Below are 25,222 nucleotides of genomic sequence, written 5' to 3' on the forward strand. Positions count from 1 at the left end.
AGTACCAAGGCAGCTTTCTCTCTTGTCCCCGTGGGTGATGATGGGGGCATGGACACATTTTGATTTCTGGTTTACTCTCTCTTGCTGGTGCTATCTTTTTGAGTGTGGGATAATATTCCACATAAATGCCAGAAAGGTCTGTTACTTCACATTCTACCTTGACAGATTGAGATTTTCTTGCTCTTCTTGCCCCATAAGAACACCAAACTAACTAGAATTTTCAGGATAGTTGAGCGTAAATGGATATAATATAATGCTCCAGTGCTCCACTTACTTCTCTGGATTCCTGTATTCTCTTAGATTTTGATCCAAGCAATTTGTGGTGCTTTAAAAAATATGCTTATTCTGGGTATTTTATCTGTCATTTGAAATTTTTGTAGTTGGAGGGTTAGTGTAGATAAACTAGCTTGCCACTAATGAAATTGTGGCCTGACCAGTCAGTGGCACAGTGGATAGAGCATTGGCCCGGGACGAATTTGGCCCCAGTTCAAACTCTGAGGTCACTGGCTAGCGCGGGGGATTAGCAACCTGAGCGCAGGGGGTCACCAGCTTGAGTGCAGAGTTACTGGCTTGAGCACAGGATCATCAAAATGATCCCAGGGTTACTGGCTTGAGCAGGGAGGTCACTGGTTTGGCTTGAGGAGCCCCCCCCCCCCCCATCAAGGCACATGATAAGTAATCAGTAAACATCTAAAGTGAAGCAACTACAAGTTGATGCTTCTCATCTCCCTCTTTTTCCTGTCCCTCGTAAAAAAAAAATTGGGAAATATTCAGTAAAATGCTTTTCATTAATTAGGTAAGTAAATTACTATAAATTAGGAGGTATAAATTATTGGGTGGGCAGGTTACTTTTCATGTTTACTGTGTATGTTGTTTATACTTATTTTTTGGTTTGAGTTTAATAGCTTTCTTGTTTTAGGAGTAAAAATATTTCCATCATGGCTCATTCAAAGACAAGGACCAATGATGGAAAAATTACTTATCCTCCTGGTGTCAAGGAAATCTCAGATAAAATATCTAAAGAGGAGATGGTGAGACGATTAAAGGTGAGTAGAATTGTGTTGTTTTTTGGACATCTGTTTGCAGGGGTCCCCAAACTTTTTACACAGGGGGCCAGTTCACTGTCTTTCAGACTGTTGGAGGGCCGGACTATAAAAAAAACTATGAACAAATCCCTATGCACACTGCACATATCTTATTTTAAAGTAAAAAAACAAAACGGGAACAAATACAATATTTAAAATAAAGAACAAGTAAATTTAAATCAACAAACTGACCAGTATTTCAATGGGAACTATGCTTCTCTCACTGACCACCAATGAAAGAGGTGCCCCTTCCGGAAGTGCGGCGGGGGCTGGATAAATGGCCTCAGGGGGCCGCATGTGGCCCGCGGGCCTTAGTTTGGGGACCCCTGGTTTAGAGTGCGGTGCTCACATAGACTATTCAGTGGTCTGTCATGTATCACGGGGGTTTGGTTCCAGAACCCTCTTCGATAGGCGAAAACCCGTGAAGTAGCAACCTTATATTTATTTTATTATTTATACATATTTTAAGGCTTTATAAACCCTCTCCACACTCTTATAAATCTTTCCCACACTGTTATAAACACTTCCTATGGTCTTAAACACTTTCTATACTTTTAAACCTATGTAATTTTAACAACATATAAAATTCTTATGGGTACTCACCAGTGAATATATAGTAATATTTTAATATGTTTTAATTAATATATTTTTATATTTTTTCAATTTTTTAGCCTAGAAAATGCTTATTTTACCACAAAAATAATTAAAATAATAAATATATAAAAATACATACTGCAAAATCCCGTGATATAGTGAAAAATCCCTGATGCAAAATTAGATATGTACAATTTAAAAATCCCCGATAAAGTGAGACCAAAAAAAAGTGAACCACAGTATGGCAAGGGACAATTGTATCTTGTTAGGGTAACTTGAAACAGCAAATCAAAGAAGAGAATGGCAGGGAAAGGATCTCAAAAAGTGGAGGCAATAAAGAACTATTGGGTCTCCTTAGCTATTATTGTTCATAGGAGAGCCTCTTAGAGGGGTAAAGCTTAGATATTTTTACACCTCCTATACTTGTGTATAAAGAACAAATTGACAATATTCATTTATTTTTATATATAGAAAACTGTCTCCTACACCTGTATCTCATTTATTTGATAAAAGCCACTATTTTTATTTGACAAGGGAAGTTTTAAGTTTTTGTACTGAGAACTCAGGCTGTATTTTACTTTTCTATTAAGTTATTTGAGAGTAGGTTAAAGAGCTTTACTCTTTCTCTGCTTCTGACATGTAGCAATGACTCAAGATTGATGATGAACTTTGTAGATGAGGCAGTTACTCTATGACTGGAGTCTCTTTGTGTGTGTGCTTGAGTAATATTTCATCTTTTTCTTCATGGCAATGATGGTTTCTTGAGATTGTTAAAATGATAGAAGTAACAGTAGCCAAGGAAAATGTTAAACTGATTTATTAGTTCACATTTGTTTATTTTTGAGTTTTTTTTTGCCATCCAGATTGTATCTACTTAGCCATTTATTTTGCTTGGTATATTATTATGTACTTGTATTTCAAGCCTGGAAAACTTGCCTTAATCATTGAAGGCCCAGGAACTTTAAAGAAAGTTACTCTTGATAGTTATTGCTCTGTGGTTTATTTTCATCAGAAGAAAAGGACTCTAATACTACTATAAATTTGATGTAAAGCCTTAGTATTATAGCTTTATGCATAAACTATTAGGATGTCAGATATCAGATGTTTATTATTTAAAGGACTGAATGTCTTTGAGAAGATTAAATTTACCAATATGTGGATATTTTATCTAGTTAGGAACTTCTGTATATTTATTAAACATATTAAGCTATAAACTTTCTGTATATGATATTTCTCATTTTCTGTATATCTACATTCTCTTGACCTGTAGGATTTTTAGAGAAGCAAATACATTCATTTCCTCAGATTTGTTTATATTTCAATAATCATAGGTAAACAACCCCATATTTGCTAAGAAACTAATGTTAAACACAGAGACTACACTTACAAGCTGACTAGCATTTAGTGACTTAGAGATGTGATTTTCTCGGACATCTTTTGTAATTTAGAGCCGTGGTCCCCAACCTTTTTTGGGCCACGGACCGGTTTAATGTCAGAAAATATTTTCACGGACCGGCCTTTAGGGTGGGACAGATAAATATATCACGTGACCGAGACAAGCGTCAAGAGTGAGTCTAGACAGATGTAACAGAGGGAATCTGGTTATTTTTTTAAAATAAAACATCGTTCAGACTTAAATATAAATAAAACGGAAATAGTTATGTAAGTTATTTATTCTTTCTCTGCGGACCAGTAGCAAATGGCCCACGGACCGGTACCGGGGTCCATGGGGACCACTGATTTAGAGGACTTATATGAATTATTGGTGAGTTTATAACACCATTCAAGTTGTAGACCCTAGTGAGGAATCCCCATTATCTAGCTCTTGAGTAAACTTGTTAGTCTTAGAATGACTAGCACAGTGCCAACTTTTAGTGTTTGTAGTATGCTTTCATTATTTTGTAGACATTTATGCCCAGCAATAATTTGGTCTATATACTTTATCTTCTTTAATTTTCTTATGTTATACTTCCCGTTATTTTAGCAACCTTCTTAGAGGAATAAAAACAGAATTTGGTGTGGGATGATGATAAATTTTTTACAAATGTATAGCTGTATGTGTCATAAACTATAACTTTGTTAATATATAAGGTGTCACTGTTTATATGATCTCTAGTTTCCTATAATATTTTTTTCAAAATATACATAACCTCTTACTCTTTTGTGATGAGGTTGTAGAGAAACAAACAATTCTCTGCATGCAAGTCTTTTTTTTCTTTATCTCTTCTTATAATACACTAGGCCCCTGGTCGGCAAACTGCGCCTCGCGAGCCAAATGCGGAGGCTCTTTGGCCCCTTGACTGTGGCTCTTCCACAAAATACCATGTGTGGGAGCTATCTCGATGAACAATGTACCTACCCATATAGTTTAAGTTTAAAAAATTTGGCTCTCAAAAGAAATTTCAATCATTGTACTGTTGATATTTGGCTCTGTTGACTAATGAGTTTGCCGACCACTGCACTAGGCCATTAAAGTATATATCATAATAATAAAATTAAAAAGTTAGAGTAGTTCTGGACAACGTACCCTGAAACTAACTATAGTACTAGACTGGAAGGCTTAGTCCGCTCTTTGTTCTGGCATCTGAAATAGTAGAACTGAAGGTCTCCTCTGTGAGGAGCACTGTTTCACACGGCGGCTCTGAGAATTCAGTTAAGACATGGGGCATTTATTTCTCAAAGTCTAGCTCTACAGCAGAGTGGAAACCTTGTCTCCAGGACCAAGTCATAGACAGACATTGATACTTGGCCAGCCCTACTGGCTGATTAGTATTTGCAGCACCACCTAGTGGACACCAGATATTCACCCTTCCTGTTCCTATCAAGTTGGACAATTTTGTTAAATCTCATTTGAAGTTGTAATAGTACAGACTGAGGGTTCATGGTAACTACTAATACTGAAATTAGAGAAAGCGTTTCACAGAATTTAGACTGTACTGTTTGTCCCAATTCTTGTTTTCATCCCACTTCTTTTATGTAAATGTTTTTGAAAAAGGAACCATTTCCTGTAGGTTCCTTCTGCTCATTTTATACATGCCACTGAGTAAGTACTACTAATGAACTATCCAGATCATATTCTCTTTTACTGTGGCACAAGAAATACTGCTTTGGGTACTATGGTAGTCTGTCATGATAGCTTCTTCACATTCATGGATGCATCCCTGTTATTCTTTCTTGAGTCTGTATATACATGTATATTATTAGTTGAATATATAAATCCATGTATCTGGAGTGGTTTATGGCTCAGATGGGAAAATAAATTGTCATCTTAGGTTTTTTTTTTAGAGGTATACTTTTTATCCTAATAAAAAGATTATACATACTTAGAAATTATATTTAATGGGGTGACATTAATCAATAAGAGTACATATGTTTCAGTTAAATTATTTTAAAAGATGCTGCTTTTTAACAAGATCATACTTCTTTTAGTTCACTGTAACAGTGAGACCAGAACGCTGTGTAAGGGTAGTTTTAAACTTTTAAAATCTGGTTAGCAGGTGTGATGGGTAAATTAAAAGTATTTTACTTAGTCTTTTGAAGAAAAGTTATTTGTCCTATGGTTTTAGAATGATCTTGTTCCCTCAGACACTTTGAGGGGAAAATGAAAGCATAATTATTGGAAGCTTATCCTTTGCAATTAATACGGCTTTTATTTCAAATGCCTATTTTTACATGAAGGATTTCATTATTTGATGATTGTGTGTTTGTATAGATGGTTGTGAAAACTTTCATGGATATGGACCAGGACTCTGAAGAAGAAAAGGAGCTTTATTTAAACCTAGCTTTACATCTTGCTTCAGACTTTTTCCTCAAGCATCCTGATAAAGATGTTCGCCTCTTGGTAGCCTGTTGCCTTGCTGATATTTTCAGGATTTATGCTCCTGAAGCTCCTTACACATCCCCCGATAAACTAAAGGCAAGTACTGATTTATAGAACTGCCAAGACTAATACTTTTATTTGTCTTTCTAACTAAAATGGGAATTAAAGTACTTAGGTAATTTATTTGGATTTTTTGATGTTAGCTATAGTAATCCTTTGTTAAACTTCTGTTTTCTTTATATCTTCCTCCCTTCAACCCTATCACCAATTTAGTACTTGCTTTTGTAAAACAATTTGTGATCTTTAGTCTATTTTATACATTTTATATCATCTTTATCTCTATTTCAGTATCACTTGTGGGATACTTTTCCCTTTTGAAAATTCATATTAGAGCCCATGTTTACTATTTAAAAGGCAGTATCTAGTATAAACCTGAATTTATATGAATCCTGATTCATTTAATGAAATGTGTGATGTGAATTATGTTGAAGAAAATAAATAGAATTTGAATATAAAAGGTGCAAAAGGCACTTAGTACTTGATTACAGAAGTTGTACATAAAACCATATGAATGGAAAGTCTGTAAATGATGATAAAAGAGGTGGAACAATGTAAGTCTAGCTGGTAGCATGCAGTAAATGTAATGAATAAAGTAGGTTAGGAGGAAAATTAGAAAAACCAAAAACAATAAAAGATAGTTGTGGAAATTATGGGTTAGAGAATGAGTCCATAGGAAGATTATTAATACTGAGTGTGAAAAAAATGACGGTTTAGGCTTATTTTATTTAACCGGTATTGACTTGAAATGTGTCAGGAACTGAGTTTACAGTGGTGAAAAATGACCAAGACTTTTGATTCTTGAACTCATGCAGTTGCTTCATGATAATTGGATGGAGGAACCTACTCATTTGGTCAAGTGTGTTGAATTTCAGTATTGAACACTTTGTTTGGGCATGCTTGTTTTACATTTTAATTGGTATAAGAATTTAGGATGGAGGGTGGTAGAGGTAATATATGTCATTTAAGAGTGGAATTGAATTGTCAGAGTTGAGAATGGTCAGAAACTTAAAGTAGCTCAGTGAATAGTGTGGAGTTATATACCCAGGTTTGTATTTTGACTTCTAATTGTGAACATCTCATTTGGAGGTACTAGGTTTAAGGAGTGATTGAATTTGATTGGGCTATAGACATCACCAGGTGTCTTTTTGGCATTCACATTAAAAGGAAGGTGTAACTTAAGGTACTGCTACATGATTTTGTCTATCTCTCATGTGTATTTCTCAGTTTGCATAATCATGACCTGTGTCAAGGCTTTGGGTGGTAAAAAATCCTCCTAAAAGAACAGCTTCAGATCTGTTCTATATTTAACAAAACAATTTACAGAAGAACTTTGAAGAGCTGAGATTAAATTAGTCTTTGGATTATTTCATAGCTGAAAAATTTAGAGCTGAGTTATTTATTCTGGTCAATTTTTTTGGGTCTTAATGATAAATACCTATTTTTTATTTTATTGGAGTACTTATAGATTATTCATTTTGAGGGTGTTTATTCTAAACATTTATAAAATAGTTTTCAGTTTATTTACATGAGAGTTTAGTGTTCTTTACAGTAGTAATAGTAGAAAATTGTGTTACTTTGGTTCTCACCTGTCCACGGTCCATTTATTGTTGTCTGTGGAAAATCCTTTACGCCTGACTTCATGTTCGGTCAGTGGTTGTTGGAGAGATTTCAGTGAGTGACTGTTGTCTTTCCGTCTCTAGGTAGAATCAGCATGACACTTAGTTTCCTCACTCAAACCAGAAGGGCTTATTTGTGGAGGATGTATTTTATATAGGACCCTCAAAATAACCATTTTTGAAGGTTGAAAATCTGCTTAGTCATCTGCATATTACATTTCTTCCCTTTTAAAAAATATGCTATTTATCATTTTACTTCTAAGGGGAACATTTTTTCTCTTTTTACTGATTGATTAGCATGCTTTCTTTGCAGAATTAATTTCTATAATTTTAACTTTTTCAAAACATCATCTCCATAAAAATTGACTCAAAGTGACATTGAACCTATCTCTATCCAGTTACAAAGGAGGATGTAGCAAAAAATCAAAAGCAAGAGATAGGGAGAGATTGAAAAATGGTTTATTTTGGAATTTTAAGGCTCCTAAACTGTGTTTTCTATATAATTACCATATGTAGTGCTGTTGCACCAAACCTAATCAACTTGTAGTCATTGCTGCTGGGTTTTTTTGTTTGTTTGTTTGGGTTTTTTTTTGTATTTTTCTGAAGTTGGAAATGGGGAGACAGACAGACTCCTGCATGCGCCCGACCGGGATCCACCCGGCACGTCCACCAGGGGGCGATGCTCTGCCCATCTGGGGCTTCGCTCTGTTGCAACCAGAGCCATTCTAGCGCCTGGGGCAGAGGCCACAGAGCCATCCTCAGCACCCGGGCCAACTTTGCTCCAATGGAGCCTTGGCTGCGGGAGGGGAAGAGAGAGACAGAGAGGAAGAAGCAGATGGGCGCTTCTCCTGTGTGCCCTGGCCGGGAATCGAACCCGGGACTCCTGCACACCAGGCCGACACTCTTACCACTGAGCCAACGGGCCAGGGCCTGCTTCTGTTTTTATTGTCATGAAGTTAGCATAAATTTTAGTTTACTCATTTTCAGGCCTATATTTTTTCCACTTTAAATTCACGATAAATAATTTAACTGTTTTCCTATGAAGGGTATTAAGATAATTGTTTTCATATGATAATCTTTTAAAAATTTTCAGCTAAATACAGTTACACATTCAATATTTGCCTGGTTCTTTACAATTTATTATGGTAGATATACATGAATGCTGAATTAGCTTTAGGAGTTTAGTGGATATTTAAATTTAGCATTCACAATCTAAACAATACTTTTTATTTTTTTAGGATATATTTATGTTTATAACAAGGCAGTTGAAGGGATTAGAGGATACAAAGAGCCCACAATTCAATAGATATTTTTATTTACTTGAGGTAAGCAGTATATTATATTTTGAGATGGCATTTTTAACTTTGTGTGTGTGTGTGTTTTCACTAATTAAAGTGTCTTTTTATCTCATTTTTAGAACATTGCTTGGGTCAAGTCATATAACATATGCTTTGAATTGGAAGATAGCAATGAAATTTTTACACAATTATACAGAACATTATTTTCAGTTATAAAGTAAGTTTATTAGGAATATAACTTTAAAAAAATTTTTTTTACCTATAGATAATTCTCCTTAAACTGTTATGAATATTGGAAAACTAAGACTTGTAATTTAAGAATTCATTAGCATTTTTATAGATGTTTTAAAAATAAATAGAACTTAATGAATTTTGTGATGTAAAGAATAATATAAGAGAGGCACTATAGCAGCAATCTATGTTAAATGTAAAAATAGTTTTTGGATTATACTTTTATCTTTTATTTAAATTACATATTACTCCTTAATTCATGTGAACAGTTGAATTATTTGTGTATTCTTTAAAATTACTAGAATTATCTTCAGGGCAATTTGATTTTCTGAATTTAAGGTAAAACTAAAGTTGCATTTAATCTAATTACCTTTGCTTGTGTGACTGGCCAAAGTTAGGGAAAAATCATATAGGAAATTTAGTTTAAAAATAGATTTTGGTTACTACTATAAGGTTTGGGAGAGAGAGAAGCTTTAAATGATAATAAATAATTTGATTTAATTAATATTTTAGAATCATTTTTAATGAAGTATAATGTTTATTGGTACCATGTTATGATTAAGTCATGAATATTTTTGTTACTCCCTAAATATCTATTTTGAATTTCAGCAATGGCCACAATCAGAAGGTTCATATGCACATGGTAGACCTCATGAGTTCTATTATTTGTGAAGGTGATACAGTATCTCAGGAGCTTTTGGATACAGTTTTGGTAAACCTGGTACCTGCCCATAAGGTAAGTAGCAATCTGTACTGAGATATGTCTAAAGCCTGTTGATGTTAAGGCCCAAATTTATGTTTCCGTTTTAAATATAACTTATCCTTCTTTAAACTTGGTTTTGGGGAATCTGCTTTATTGACTAATATTAATAAATATTATGTTTAATGTTTAATAATCATATACTTATTAGTCATAAATTAAATGAAATAACTTAGGTCATATGATAAAATATCTGAATCAACTCAGCTTTAAATAAGATATATTTTAAGAAGTGAATTTAATAGCTACTAAATGCTATTGTGTAACTTCATATGTTGGGAAATGTACAACCAAATAGGGCCTAGTGTAGATGAAGAGAAGGTGAAATTTAAAGGTTAAGTTTCTTCTAAGTTGGAGACAGGCTATGTTGATGATGTATCCTGCCCCGTTAATGTTAATCAAGGGGGATACATGTGTGTTTGTATATTCTTTGAATATAACTAACTTTTGAGTAAGCAGTTGGAAATATGGTTCTGTGATTCAAAAGGGGTCAATGTTAAAGAGAGGGATATAGGAATCACCAATATAAAGATCTGGGCAAACTTAAAACCTCCTGGCCGGGTATAATCTAAGTTTACAGCTACACAGCATTCACACAAATAATGCTTCAATCAAAATGACCTCATAATCCAAAATTTCCTAACACTTAAAATAGTTCATCAATGCTGAAACCCATACACTCTTAAGATTGGATCAAAAAATTTAGATAATATAATTATTAGATAAAAATAATAAAGTACCCTTAAAAGGATTAAAGATGACATGCTTAAAAGTATTAAAGACAAAAATAATAAAATAAGACTTAAAAAACCATGATAGCTAGATAAAAGAAGAAGGCTAGAAAAATAGTAAATTAAAATTTTTTTGATTATAACAGATATTTAGAAAAGTAAGAAACATATCTATGGAAATTATACAGACACAGAGAGATAAAGATAAAGAAAATATAAAAGATGCTAAGACATGAAAGAAAGGTCCAATATGTTTAATAGTGGTTTTATTTTAAAACACCAGGTGGAGAGTGAAGAAGAAATACTCAAATAGAAATTTGCTTAATATGTTTATGAATTGATGAAAAGAATGAATCTATGGTTTAGTTAGCAAAAGCGTCATGTTTATCTTGGAGAAATTGTAGAATGGCAAAACCAGAAATAATTTATAAAGTACCCACAGAAAAAAAGGCATAGCCCTTAACCATGGAATAAAGGTTAAACTGCTGACTTCTTAGTAACAAGAATAGGTGCCAGAAGAGAATGGAACTGTATTTCTACAGTGCTTAGATAAAATAAATTGTATGTGTGGATGCATATTTAATTTGAGTGAAATTAAGACATTGAATATTCGTCAATCGATCCTTCCTGAAGGAACCGCTTTATGAATACTTGAGAATGATGGAAATTGAATTTAAAGGGAATGAGCTACAAGAAATAGTGGTGAACAAAGAAATGCTCTAAATAAGATATATGACAAAAATTACAATAATTATTATAATTAATTAAAGGAGTATTAAGAAAATGATTTTAAAACACTGGATACAAATAACATAAAATCGAATGGAGTTGATGAATGATATAATCTGATGATCAGGAGTATAGACCTGTTGATTAACTGTGAACTTAAAATGTATTCAAATTAAAAATTTTAAGGAATACAGCCCTGACCGGTGGCTCAGTGGATAGAGCCTTGGCCCAGTCAGGGCACACAGGAGAAATGACCATCTGCTTCTTTCATCATCCCACTCCCCCCTCTCTCCCTTTTCCCCTCCTGCAGCCAGTAGCTTGATTGGTTTGAGCCTGGCCCCGGACACTGAGGATGGGTTGGTTGGTCCAAGTGTTGGCCTCAGATGCTAAAAATAGTTTGCTACTCGAGTATTGGCCTCAGACGGGGTTGCTGGGTGAATCCCAGTCAGTGTGCATGCCGGAGTCTGCCTCACTATCTATATATACCCCTCCTCTCACCATAATAAAAAAAAAAAAAAATTAAGGATTACACTAAAAGGAGGAATTACAATAAATGTAAATGACCCAAATTTATAACTTAAGGTAGATCATCAGATGAGATGGAAAATAACTTAGTTGGACATTGTTAATAAGAAATAACAAAAATACGGTCACAAAAATATTGAAATTAAAAGGATAGAAAAAAGACTGCCAGGTACATACTAACTAAGAAAACTGAATTAGCTTGTATTAAAATTAGAGGTAATAGTTCTTACTGGGTAAAGAAGAGATTTTTACAGTGATTTTGTTCACAAGGAGAAATCTAAACTTGTATATACATAGGCTCATAAATTGAAAGAAATATAAAGAGAAACAAATTCACAATTTGTGGGTGATTTTGACATATTTCTCAGTGATTATAAATGAAGCTGACCAAGAGTTTTTAAGAATATTAAGGATATAAAACATAATAAGACTTACAAGTTTATATTAGTCATGTTATCTTTCAAAAGAATAAATCATATTGGCAATTACACAATATTTAGAAATGATACATATTAAAACTTGTGGTTAGCTCTGGCTGGTTGGCTCAGTGGTAGAGCATTGGCTCAGCGTGCAGATGTCCTGGGTTCAGTTCCCGGTCAGGGCACACAGGAGAAGTGACCATTTGCTTCTCCACCCTTCCCTTCCCCTCCCCTTCTCTCCCTCTCACCCCATCTCCTCCCCCCACCCACAGTCATGGCTTGATTGGTTTTCTAGCGCATAAGCCCTGGATGGCTCCATGGAGCCTCTGCCTTAGGTGCTAAAAACAGTTGGTTTGCGAACATGTCCCAGATAGAGCATTGGCCCCAGACAGGGGTTGCCAGGTGAATCGCAGTTGGGGGGTGCATGCGGGTGTCGTTCCATCTCCCTTCCTCTCACTTGGAAAAAGAAGGGTTAAAACAAACAAATAAAAAACAAAGACAACTTACGGCAACTTAAAATGTTTTTAAATCTAATTTATAGTTAAATGTCCATTCAAGAAGTTATAAAAACATCCTCAGAATATACAAAGTGTACTGTATATAAGGGAATAAAAAACAATAAATACAAATCAATGAAATAGAAAACACAGTAACATGCTACAAAAATTCAGTTTGATAATTTGAAAAGCATTAAACAGGCAAACCCTTGACAAGGTGAATCAGAAAAGGGGAAATGGTATCAATACATCCTACATAATTGAGTCTATTAGTATAGTTTCAAAAATTTTTATTTGTAGCTTTAAACAAAGACTTGAACTTCTTAGAAATTTAACAAAAATGTGCATGACCTTTATTATGAAAGTCATTATGGTTGACTGAAAAATATAAAAGAACCTAACTATGTTGCATGAATTGTTACTGTTTATGGGATAGGAAACAGCATCATACAATCAAAATTGAAAATGAAAGTGTGTGCATGCGTGTGTGTGCGTGTGCGCATGTGTTGTGATTCAACAAACTGATTTTAAAATTCATATTGAAGGGCAAATGGCCAATAATAGCCAAACAATTTTGAATAAGAATAGAAAGTAGGGACTTACTGGACCTGTTATTAAGACATTATTTCAGTTCATTGACTATGATCAGGCAGTAATAGACAAAGAAACATGTGGAAGTAATGGAGAATTTACAAATGGATGCATAGGTTATATAGGAAATTGTTGTTTGGGTGTTAAATGTCATTGAAGGGAATAATGGAATATTCAATATTCATATGGAAAATAATAATAGATTGTTATTTCACACCATACCTAAAAATAAATTACAGGTAGAATAAAGACTTAAATTTGAAAAGCAAGTCTTTAAAATTGTATTTGAATTAGACTTGGAGTGATGAACACTTAGTACAGTATACAGGTGATGGATGTATTATAGAATTGTACACGTGAAACCTATATAATTTTATTAACCACTGTCATTCTATTAAACTTTAAAAATTTTTTTTATTTGAAAACATAAAACATCTTAACCACAATGTGGAAAGAATTTCTTAAGAAAGATAAACCACAAGGCAAATAAGCAAGGACTGACAAATTTGATTACATTAAATTTAAGAACTTCTGTATGTTCTAAGATGCCCTAAACTTCACTGAAAAGCATGTAGACTAAGACATGTTATGCATATAATTGACAAAGGTTTAGTGTATGGAACTTACTGAGAAACAACCAATAAATAAGACCAAGACCAAACAGAATATAGAGTCCTGAAAAATGGCAAAGATAGAATTTACAGAAAATAATTTTTTATATGTACAAGGAGGCATGTACAGGACACATAGTTTAATGTCTATGAATTGGAGAATGAATTAATAAGGTTTATTATATAGTAAAATAGTAAACAGCCATTAGAAATGAATAAAATAATACAAAATAAGCATCAGGACAAATCTAAAAATATGCTGAAAGTGAGTTTCAGCATATATCATATATATTATTCCTGGTCTCTGTAATATGTTCAAACTAGAATTCATAATGATTCCATTTTGGATTTATGGTCTTGATTCCTTCTGTTATCATCAAAACCTATCCAGAAACACATTTTAAGGTATTTTCTCACACCTGCTTTTTTTTCATACTGTACTATTTGCTGTGTTTCTTCTTGTCTACTTGAACTTAACTGTGCTCTGAGGTGTGCTTGAGTAAGTCTGCTTTTCCATAGCTGCCCCAGACTCTTGTCTTTCCCCTCCTGTGGGTGTTTCTCCTTCCCATTCTTGTCCACACTCAACCCAGTTCATCCCCTTAGGATAGTTTGGTTCTTTGTGACCAGGGTGAAACAGCCTGTATTTTTTTTAAGTAGCTGAATTGATAGCAATTTACTTTGGGACTAGATTTAGAATGATTTTCTCCATTTATTGACCTTTTCTAGATGGTTTACATTATGTTACATAGTTACCCTTGCTTGGAAGGATGTATGATTTAGAAGACCAGTTAAACTTAAAAAGCAATGTCTTTGACTTCTCTTTTTTATTCTGAATGTTACACAATTTTCTCATTCATTTACTTCAGTGGCTTTTTAAATACAGGAAATATTTTGTTTTTCATAGGGAAACATAACAGAAATGTAAATTATTTATGTTTTTCAGAACTTAAACAAGCAAGCATATGATTTGGCAAAGGCTTTACTGAAGAGGACAGCCCAAGCTATTGAACCGTATATTACCAATGTAAGTCTTACTTGTTGTAATTAGTTGTCCAAAGAGTTAGCCAAAATTTTAAAGACTCCTAGAAGTAAATTTTGGCAAGTAGCACATACTTTTAAATTTTGTGTTGTTTTAATTATCAAGTAATGTATTTTTTTTCTCCTTATTTAAAATTATTCTTGGTTAATATTTTCTAGAAGGTTAAGTCTCATCTTATTTGCTCACTCATTTGCTTCCTTCCCATTGCATAAGAACTAAGACTACTTTTATTTTGGTTAGCAAGATATACTGTTTTCTAATGTTAGAAATAAAGTTAAAAGTATTTAAATAAATAAAATATATAGAACTTTTCATTATTCTGAGAGATTGTTTACAGCTTTTTGGAGATTAAGTTGATTTGTACAAGAGGAAGATATAAACTAATGTCATGATCTAGAGATTGAAGACAAGTATGAATGGCTTTGATTTGGTGAAAGCTGGCACTCTTGCTTCCCCTGGGGTAGAATCCATATAAAGCTACCTTTTCCAAGAAAGGGGAATAATTGCGATGAAATGAGTCCTTTCATAATTATCCTAAATCTACTTATATGCAATTAACAATCTTTGGTTTTCAGAGGGAATGTATTTCAGCAGATGGGTTCACTGGTAGAATCTTATTATAAGTTTTTTCTCTCCACAGTTCTGTGAGTTGTACAACCCAGATGGCCCCATTCATACTGTATTCCATGTGAAGGGTTCTTTCTGGAACAAATCTGGAACATAGTGTTAATGTTGCCCTGGGTAATTTGTAGCAGTTGTGTCTCTCCTCCTGATTTCTACTTTCAGCCGCCTTCAAATGTAAATGATGTAAATATGTCGTCTTGAAAACAGTGAGAAAGAGAGCTTATGTACTTATTTCCTAAAGTTTATTGAAGGAAAGTTTTTCTTATAGTGTACAAATATTAATTCAGTATATAAAATATATCAAGAGCCTGACCAAGCAGCGACATAGAGCGTCGGTTGAGACACTGAGGACCCAGATTCGAAACCCTGAGGATGCCAACTTGAGTGCGGGGTCATTGCCTTGAGCATGGGATCAGTAGACCTGAACCCATGGTTGCTGGCTTGAGCCCAAAGGTTGCTGGCTTGAGCAAGGGGTCGGTCACTCTGCTGCAGCACACTGGTTAAGGCACATATGAGAAAGCAATCAATGAACAACTAAGATGCTGCAACAAAGAACTGATGTTTTTCATCTCTCTCCTTTCCTGTCTTTCCCTCTCTCTGACTCTTTCTCTGTCAAAATAATAAAATTTTAAAAAATACATCATGAAAAGATGTACTTTGAAGAGTAACATACTTTAGAAAAAAGTACCTTAAGTTCCAGTTTTTGTTTTTGGCTATGTCCTTAAATGATTTTAAGCATTGATAATTTGGAAAAATGTATTTGATTAATAAATTGTTTTGGAGCGTGAAGTTTCAGAAGCTGGAGAATGAAATTATGTCATCTATCTTACTGGCTCCAAGATTGGCAGGGAATACTTTCTGTAAGTTTTGTGAGACGTGGGTATTGGCTGGAGTAAATTGGTTAGATTGAGTGAATTGAGATTTTTCTTTATTGATGTAATGGCACTTTAAGTGTATACACCCAGACTTACACATTCTGTCTCCCTGACCCATTAGATAGACCAGGTGAGCTCCTCCTGGTGGTGTTTATTTAAATTGATATTGCTAAGCCACATCCTTTATGGGGGAACACAACTTTGATACTTTTTTCTGGAGTAAAAATAAGAAAATAACACTGTACCATGTTGGTAACTTCTGTAGGATTGGGTAATAAAAGAAAAAGTGTTCAAGGTAGATTAGTGGTATTTGTTGTAGCTAGGTGACTAGGCTCTTGTATAGTAATCTCACAATATTTGTGCATATTTGAAAATATTTTTAAAAAGTTAACAAAGATAAAAGGACCAAGATAGGACTTTTCAGCAATCTCAGATAAATCAAGGTAAAAACATTTTCTTATCACTTATACTTTATGTTAAGTTCCTGCTCTTAGTTTTTTTCTATAGAAATAGAACCCCCCTTACTTTCATGTTACATCTTGATCGGAAGCTGGGAGCAGAGGCACATAATTAGTAGAATGGTCTAAGCACAATTTCGATTGTATGTTTATTTCTAGTAGTTTGTTATTTTCTTCTTGTATTTTCTTGTCCCTTGTCTTACTTGAGGGTTAGCTGAGAAGTTATTGAGAATTGCCATTTATTTTCTCCTTTATTTTTTTATGTCTTATTTTTCTGCCTCACACCTATACATGGTAAAATTACTTAATAGGGAACATAATTGTCTTGTAGTAGGATACAATGAGCACAGTAGTAAAAATTCTCAGCCTTTTGAACTTGCATATGTAATCACCATTATTCATTTATCTTCCTAGTAGAAAATTAGTGAAAGAGAGGTAGGATACTATTGAGTAACCCCTCTTCTGTTTCTTTTTTATTTGTGTCTTTTTCACTTATGCATAGACACATTTAGGTTTGTTCTTTATAGGAAGTAATGTCTACAGATATAGGACTTAACACCTGACCAGACTGGGTCACAGAGGACCCAGGTTCGAAATCTTGAGGTTGCCAGCTTGAGCTCGGGCTCATCTAGCTTGATCATGGGCTCACCAGCTTGAGTGAGGGGTCTCTGGCTTGAGCGTGGGATCATAGACATGATGACCCCATGGTCACTGGCTTGAGCCCAAGGTTGCTGGCTTGAGCAAGGGGGCACTTGCTCTGCTGTAGCCCCCTGGTCAAGGTACATATAAGAAAGCAATCAATGAACAACTGGGAGCTGCAATGAAGAATTGATGCTTCTCATCTCTCTCCCTTCCTGTCAGTCCCTATCTGTTCCTCTCTCTGACTCTTTCTCTGTCTCTTAAAAAAAAGAAAAATCACTGTGGTGTTGTAGATTGTTTTTTAAAATAGAATTTGTTGTAACTTAACAACTCAGGAAACCAAAAGGCTTTCTATATTTTTTAAAAGTTTAATCAGTATGAGAAACAAAAAGTACATAGAGACAGGTAAAAAAATTTCCTACATGGATCACTTCTCAGTAATATATTATTTTCAGCAGATTGTTTTAATCAGAAGTTTTAGGAGACAGCACAAAATTATTTTGTTGTACTGAAAAAAAATATATCAAGACCCTGGCCGATGGCTCAGAGGATCAGGCGTCCCCAAACTATAGCCCGCGGGCCCCTGAGGCCATTTATCCGCCCCCCCCCCCAACTTCCAGAAGGGGCACCTCTTTCATTGGTGGTCAGTGAGAGGAGCACTGTATGTGGTGGCCCTCCAACAGTCTGAGGGACAGTGAACTGGCCCCCTGTGTAAAAAGTTTGGGGACCCCTGGAGGATAGTGTTGGCCTGGCGTATAGATGTCCTTGGTTCGATTCCTGGTCCAGGCACACAGGAGAAGCGCCCATCTGCTTCTCTCTTTCCTCTCGTTCCCCTTTTTCTTCTTCCCCTCCTGTAGACAGTAGCTCGATTGATTCCAATGTGGCCCCGGCGCTGAGGATAGCTGGGTTGTTCCGAGCATGTTGGCCTCAGGTGCTAAAAGTAGCTCAGGACTCGAGCAGCAGTCCCAGATGGAGTTGTTGATTGGATCCCTGTCAGGGCACATGCGGGAGTTGGACTCACTATTTTCCCTCCTCTCACCTAAAAAATAATAAATAAATATGTCAAATCCATCTTGATATAGGGAAAATTTGGTTAAATTGCATAATCTTCCTTAGTCTCAGTTTTTGCATCTGTAAATTGAGGTTAGTAATGCTTGGGGTAATGGTAGTGAATGTATTATTTAATGTGAAAGCACTTTGTAATTAAGGTAGAATTTATTTCTCACTTTTAAGTTACTCATACTCCTTTTATTAGGAGGTAATTGTTATAAAATAATTTAATTTCTAGTATGAATATTAGTTACCTGTTTGTAAATAAGAAACTAATGTTTTTGGAAGGGAATACTTAATGAAATCTATATTCATTTCCTCTGCTAAATTATAAGTCCTAGTGTAAGGGCATGGATCGTTTATATTTGTGTCATAGTGCTTGTTACATATTATTTATTCCTTTACTAAATGTGTTACATACTCTGCTGGTACTGTCCTAGGCTCTTGTTATAAAGTGGAGAAGACTGGTTTGGTCTTTGCCTTTATGGGAATTATAGAAGAGTTTAAAATGTTCTTGATAGACTTTGTGAGAAGTTAAACCAGGGGATTCTTTTTTCTTTTTTTTCTTTTCAAATGAATTTCCCCCAGACTGGTAGAAGAAGAAGATGGTTTGATCACCAAGGTGGCCATATTGGAAAATATTATTGCTTTTTGTTAAGGAAATGTAGATTGCCTATTTTTAAGCAAGAGAATATTCATGGCTTAAAACAACACAACCGCTTTATTTTCAACCTAAATGACAATGTTTGTTACCATGAAATTCTGTTTCCACAAAATTTATAAACAAGAGGTAAACAAGTTATTTTTTAAACCAATAAAGAAAGATAGTAAAACAGAATTTGTTCTTTTCTCCCTTGCATGGCTGGGTAGTTTATATAGGTTCATAAACCTAAGAAACTTTAAGAACAACCCAAGAACTAAAAGGAAGCAGAAGAGACAAAAATGTAAAGTCCTTGACTTTCCATATAGTAAACCTAGTTAAAATCAAGTTATGTGTTAACTGTCACAGAGAGAAGAGATTGGGGCAGTTTATGTGGTGTAAAGAACCCTTAACTCCTCCTTTGGGCAAACAAGCTACTATTGAGAACATGTAGTACAGGGATCCCCAAACATTTTACACAAGGGGCCAGTTCACTGTCCCTCAGACCATTGGAGGGCTGGACTATAAAATAAAACTATGAACAAATCCCTATGCACACTGCACATATCTTATTTTAAAGTAAAAAAACAAAACGGGAACAAATACAATATTTAAAATAAAGAACAAGTCAATTTAAATCAAGAAACTGACCAGTATTTCAATGGGAACTATGGGCCTGCTTTTGGCTAATGAGATGGTCAATGTACTTCTCTCACTGACCACCAATGAAAGAGGTGCCCCTTCTGGAAGTGCAGCGGCGGGGGCCGAGTAAATGGCCTCAGGGGCCGCAGTTTGGGGACCCCTGATGTAGTTAGTGTATGCTCTGGGTTAATTTTTACATATTTGGAAGACTTTAAATGCAAAGGAGCTTGACCATTATGTCACGTTTCTTTACCAGTTTCAGTAATATTATGATCTGAATGTGGGAGCTAGAGTTGGCTGCTTGCAGAAAATAAGTTGTTCAAGTTTGGATATTCTTGGTGTTTGTGTGTGCTTTTAATTGGATTTTAATCAGTGCCATAAACTTTGTATATTGTTTATTTCACTTTGTTTATGAGAAGAAAGAAGTAAAAAAGGAATAAAAAGAGGCTTTGCATTATAAATACAAAATTACATATTTTAAAAGTGGAATTAACTCATGCTGTGAAGGTGGAAGGCTTTGTCTGTTATCTCCCATACATGATAAAGTGAACAACATGTGAATCTTATCCTTAAGAAATTTATCTAGTAGAGGAATAAGATAACTAATACAGGATAAAATATAATGAGCACTGTAATGAGGAATAAAGTATGTTTGGTAGTGGGGTGTTTATTATATGCTAATTGTAAGTCAATATAAATTACCTACTTTTAATTGTGTCTGAGGTGAATTCCATGTTTTCACATACGTAGCCCATAGAGGTTTCCCACCTACTGTTCAAAAATGTTTGTATATGCCTTGTTTGAGTTTGTATAAACTAATAATAAATTTAATTGAGTAATAATTAGGATTTTAGAAGATTTATTTTTTGTGGTTTTATTAATGCTAAATTTCTTTTTCAAAAGTTTTTTAATCAGGTTCTGATGCTTGGGAAAACATCTATCAGTGATTTATCCGAGCACGTCTTTGACTTAATTTTGGAGCTCTATAATATTGATAGTCATTTGCTGCTCTCAGTTTTACCCCAGCTTGAATTTAAACTAAAGGTAACTGTTCTAAAAATGATATACTTCTGTCTGAAAAATTAGCAAAAGGCATTATTTGTGGCTTTTTGATTCTTGTAATGATTTTATATGTGTGTGTTAGAGATTCAGTATATGACTTCTTTTTTCACGTTTGTATCTCACCTGTTTTATGTATCTGCAATGCCTGCCAGGATTCCTGCTTAATGACTAACAGGGTGGTATTTTTCAGATAAATTCTAGGTTTTGACTCACTTTTGATGTCATAGCTATACATTAAGCTTATGTTTTCAAGGCACAGTTTATAGTGCTTCCCAAGACCCCTTGATAGGGACATAAAAGTAGTTTAGGGTCTGTATTATTCATAGCATGTGAAATATTTCTCTTTGGTACATACTATTTTTACTTGCCTATGTTAAAAGCAGTTTTGCTTTTCATGTAGTTCTCTGAAACCTTTTGGAAGCAAGTTCCCATTGCCTTGACACTAAATTGTGCTTTAATATTGAGGTTCATGTGCTGATTTAGGGAAAAAATTTTTTTAAATTATTATAGGAAGATAAAATAAATAAAGCTATGTATCATTAATAATCTTTGATAAAGTCCGGTGTACCACCCAGAAAAGTTCTTAAATTTTTTGTGTTGTATTTCCTGTTTCTAAAAATTTTGATTTGTCCCTTTCAAAACAACAAAATAAAGAGTCCATGTTGGTAGTGTAACACTTCCCATTTTATTTGTGGGTTACGGTAGTATTTTTCCTGGGTGAGCCATTTGTCCTCCTGCCTCCCTGCCACCACTTCTTTCTAACAGTTAGCAATTCTGATGAAGCAGAGGCAGGTGTGTACCTTTAATTATTTGTGGATCTTATTTTCTCTAACAAAAATATTGAATACTCTAAGAAATATAAAAATAAGAAATTATCATCCCTGATTTCAGCAAATTTAACATCTAGTATGAAAGGAAGAGGAAAAAATAATCCAGATCTAATAAGAGGCCAGATATTATAAGTGTCACAAAAGATACAAACAGCATACAATTGAAGCAAAGGAAACACCATGCAGAAGCATATAGAGGTAGGAAGGTGCTGGGTGATTTTGTGGAACACATAGAATTATAGTTGGATGGTAGTATAAAGTAAATTTAAATAATTTCTGGCTGCACATTAGACTCTTCAGCTATGGAGCCTTATTCAAGCAGGTGTTCAGGCATTAAACCAAACCACTTGAACAGAACTTCTGGCTTAGGGGTCAGGCATTAGCTCTTTCGGTTTTTTGTTTGTTTGTTTTTGGTGTGGTTTTTGTTGTGTTTTGGGGGATTTTTTTTTGTTTGTTTTTTGTAACTTTACAGGTCATTCTGATGTGCAGCCAGGGTTGGAAAGTACTTATGTAGAAGAATAATGCAAGCGGTAATGCAAATGAGTTAGGTCATATTGTGGAAGCTCTTAATGCTAGACAGGCATTGGTTTAAATTTTTTAAAAAATATTGTACAGTGCTGTCCATCACACCCTGAATATTAGTGCTTTTTAATATTCCCAACTACCACATTTTATGTTCAATTGTAGAATTATGCCAGCTTATTCATTTAACCATTGTTATCTGTTGGAGGTACCAAATCCGCAGTAAAATTGAGTTCTCATACCTAGGGTACCCATAGTCTAGTGTAGAAATTTTTCTATGTGCAAGGCTTTTTATCATGTTGTTAAACTCCATTATGAACCTGGTGTATGAAAATGAACTAACTTTCTAACTAGTTTTCTAACATGAACTAAATAACTTCAGCACATTTATCTCTATAAAGATCTTAAGCAGGACAGTCATGTGGGATTCTTTTGTTTACTGAAGGCCTGACTTCTATCAGTGTTTGTTCTTAAAAATGACAGTTTTTTAAGAGTTCTAAGTAGTTTTGATGCAAGTTAGTGTTTGAATTTGACTCTGAATGAAAATAAGGCTCAATTGTGGGGATAGACTTCTAACATTTGAAAGTTTGGGATGTAGTTTCTTATAGGGAGTATTGCTTTAATGTCATTGGAGATTATTAGCGTACTGAAGATTTAATTTTGTGAAAAGTACATTGAGCATTTTTGTGTATAATATTTCATGTGGAATTTATGAATGGTCTTCTGTGCATTTGGAGGATAAATGAAATTATGAGAAAATTATTCTGAATATATTGACCTCATGGTTTTAATGCTATGGTTGTATTTTGTTTTAGAGCAATGATAATGAGGAACGCCTGCAAGTTGTTAAACTACTGGCAAAAATGTTTGGGGCAAAGGATTCAGAATTGGCTTCTCAAAACAAACCTCTTTGGCAGTGTTATTTGGGCAGGTATATGATTTTGGTGTCCTGTTTAAAATGTGTGTTTACATTTACTTCTATTAATGTATTTTTTATTTTTACAGGGACAAAGAGAGAGTCAGAGAGAGAGAGAGAGAGATAGGGACAGACAGGAACGGAGAGAGATGACAGGCATCAATCATCAGTTTTTTGTTACAACACCTTAGTTGTTCATTGATTGCTTTCTCATATGTGCCTTGACCGTGGGCCTTCAGCAGACCAAGTAACCCCTTGCTCCAGCCAGCAACCTTGGGTCCAAGCTGGTGAGCTTTGCTCAAACCAGATGGGCCTGCGCTCAAGCTGGCGACCTCGGGGTCTCGAACCTGGGTCCTCAGCATCCCAGTTTGATGCTCTGTCCACTGTGCCACCACCCGGTGAGGCTGTATTAATGTATTTTAAAACACCATCCACATATAAGATTGTTCTCTAAAATAATAAAAGTGAAGTTTTGCCTGACCGGATGGTGATTATAGACATGATCCCATGGTCTTTGGCTTGAGCAAGCTGGTCAAGGCACGTATAAGAAGAGGTCGATGAACCACTAAAGTGACTCAACTATGAGTCAATGCTTCTCATCTCTCTCCCTTCCTGTCTGTCTGTCCCTGTCTGTCTCTGTCTCTCTTTCTCTTGCTTAAAAGATGTTTTATGTTTTGGAATTTTTGAATGCTGATAATGATTGATCATATTTATAACTTTTTCTTTACATCAGTAATTTTTAAAAATGATATATTTAAAAAGTTATCTCACAAAGTGTTATAATTGTGAAATTAAAATGTATTATTACATAACAGTGATTAAGTCCAACTAAACATACATTATTCTGAGAGATAGTTCCTCCACAAAAAATTGATATATACTTGGATTATTCATCAGTGCAATGCATACTGTAAGGACATTCACAGAATGAATAAATACATGATTATGTATATTCCTCCTCCTAGCTTCCATACTCCATTTTTCATTTAAAGAAATGATAACTTGTACACTTCTAATAATCGAAAAACGTCCTGAAATTAGTTGCAAAATTTTGAATGTGTTTATTTATTTCTCATTTCTCTTATAGGGATTTATTTATTTATGTTTCTAAAAGTATCGCTGACCTTGATTACAGGGTAGGGCAAAAGTAGTTTTACATTATTGAGTACACAAAAGTTTATTCTTGCATTATTATTTATTAACTATTGTATTATTTTTCATATGAATAACTAACTCTGCTTTTGCCAACCCTGTGTATTAAACCACTTCATCAGTGGGGTGTTGTCTCAGAGCGCAGAGGTTGATGGTCCATCCCTGGTCAGGGCACATACAAGAACAGCTCAATGTTCCTCGCTCTCTCCCTGCCTCTCTCTAACAATATATATATATATGTATATATAAAAGCATTTTAATGGTCCTGGCTGAAACCTGCTTTGACCCTATGGATAAAAGATGATTCTGCCCCCCCCATTACCTTCATATATAATGCAGTTAAGTCATAAATAAACAAATGGAAATTAAAGACTTCTATTTTCTTTGTATTGGAATATTTTTATTTTTTGCCAATCTCAATCCCACAACTGTCAATGACTTTTTTTAATTTTATATTTTTCTAGTTTGTTAAATTATGTTATAAGCCTTTATAAGTGCTTATTAAGGGCAGGGCTGAATTTTTATCTGATTTCTTAATGTAGCTCAATAACATTAACAAGTTGCATTAAACTAACAAAGATTAGCCCATTGTCATTTTGAGTTTTCTTTCTAGATTTTTTAAAATACAGTTTTGGAGTAGTAAAGCACAGTACTTTAGAAGTGTAATTTAATAATAATGAGACTCAATTTAATATCTTTTATTTATTGTGCTAAAACAAAAACATGATTTTTACATATAGACATTCAGTATATTTTTAAATCAGTACATGGATTACCCAGACATTATTTTACAGATATTTTGGAAGACAAATCCTAATTTAAATGTCACCTTTCTATTACTTTGTAACTTTTTCTTTTTAATATTAATGACATAAAACTCCTACATTATTAGCAATTGTAGGAGCTCGAATATGTCTTAAAGATGTCTTCTTGTATTTGTGATGGTTATAGGGCATGTTTAGCTGAGAAATAGTAAAATATACAGTAATTGAATACCTGGATTGGCTCAGTGGTAGAGTGTCGGCCTGGCGTGCGGGAGTCCTGGGTTCGATTCCCGGAGAGGGCACACAGGGGAGGCGCCCATCTGCTTCTCCACCCCTCCCCCTCTCCTTCCTCTCTGTCTCTCTCTTCCCCTCCCACAGCCAAGGCTCCATTGGAGCAAAGTTTGCCCGGGTGCTGAGGATGGCTCTGTGGCCTCTGCCTCAG

General features: G+C 34.6%; 1 protein-coding gene across 3 annotated transcripts in view; it reads left to right on the forward strand.

Moving 5' to 3' along the window:
* PDS5B (PDS5 cohesin associated factor B) overlaps window positions 1–25,222 on the forward strand; it is a 188,921-nt gene that overhangs the window by 50,605 nt on the left and 113,094 nt on the right. For all 3 annotated transcript variants that reach the window (XM_066381007.1, XM_066381006.1, XM_066381005.1), the window contains exons 2-9: window positions 920–1,046; window positions 5,392–5,595; window positions 8,414–8,500; window positions 8,593–8,690; window positions 9,314–9,440; window positions 14,511–14,591; window positions 20,438–20,578; window positions 22,764–22,879. In XM_066381007.1, the coding sequence (XP_066237104.1) occupies window positions 939–1,046; window positions 5,392–5,595; window positions 8,414–8,500; window positions 8,593–8,690; window positions 9,314–9,440; window positions 14,511–14,591; window positions 20,438–20,578; window positions 22,764–22,879 (962 nt within the window). In that variant the 5' untranslated portion in view covers window positions 920–938. The remainder of the gene's footprint in view (window positions 1–919; window positions 1,047–5,391; window positions 5,596–8,413; window positions 8,501–8,592; window positions 8,691–9,313; window positions 9,441–14,510; window positions 14,592–20,437; window positions 20,579–22,763; window positions 22,880–25,222) is intronic.

Source organism: Saccopteryx leptura, chromosome 4, assembly GCF_036850995.1.
Source record: "Saccopteryx leptura isolate mSacLep1 chromosome 4, mSacLep1_pri_phased_curated, whole genome shotgun sequence".
NCBI classification, from domain to species: domain Eukaryota; kingdom Metazoa; phylum Chordata; class Mammalia; order Chiroptera; family Emballonuridae; genus Saccopteryx; species Saccopteryx leptura.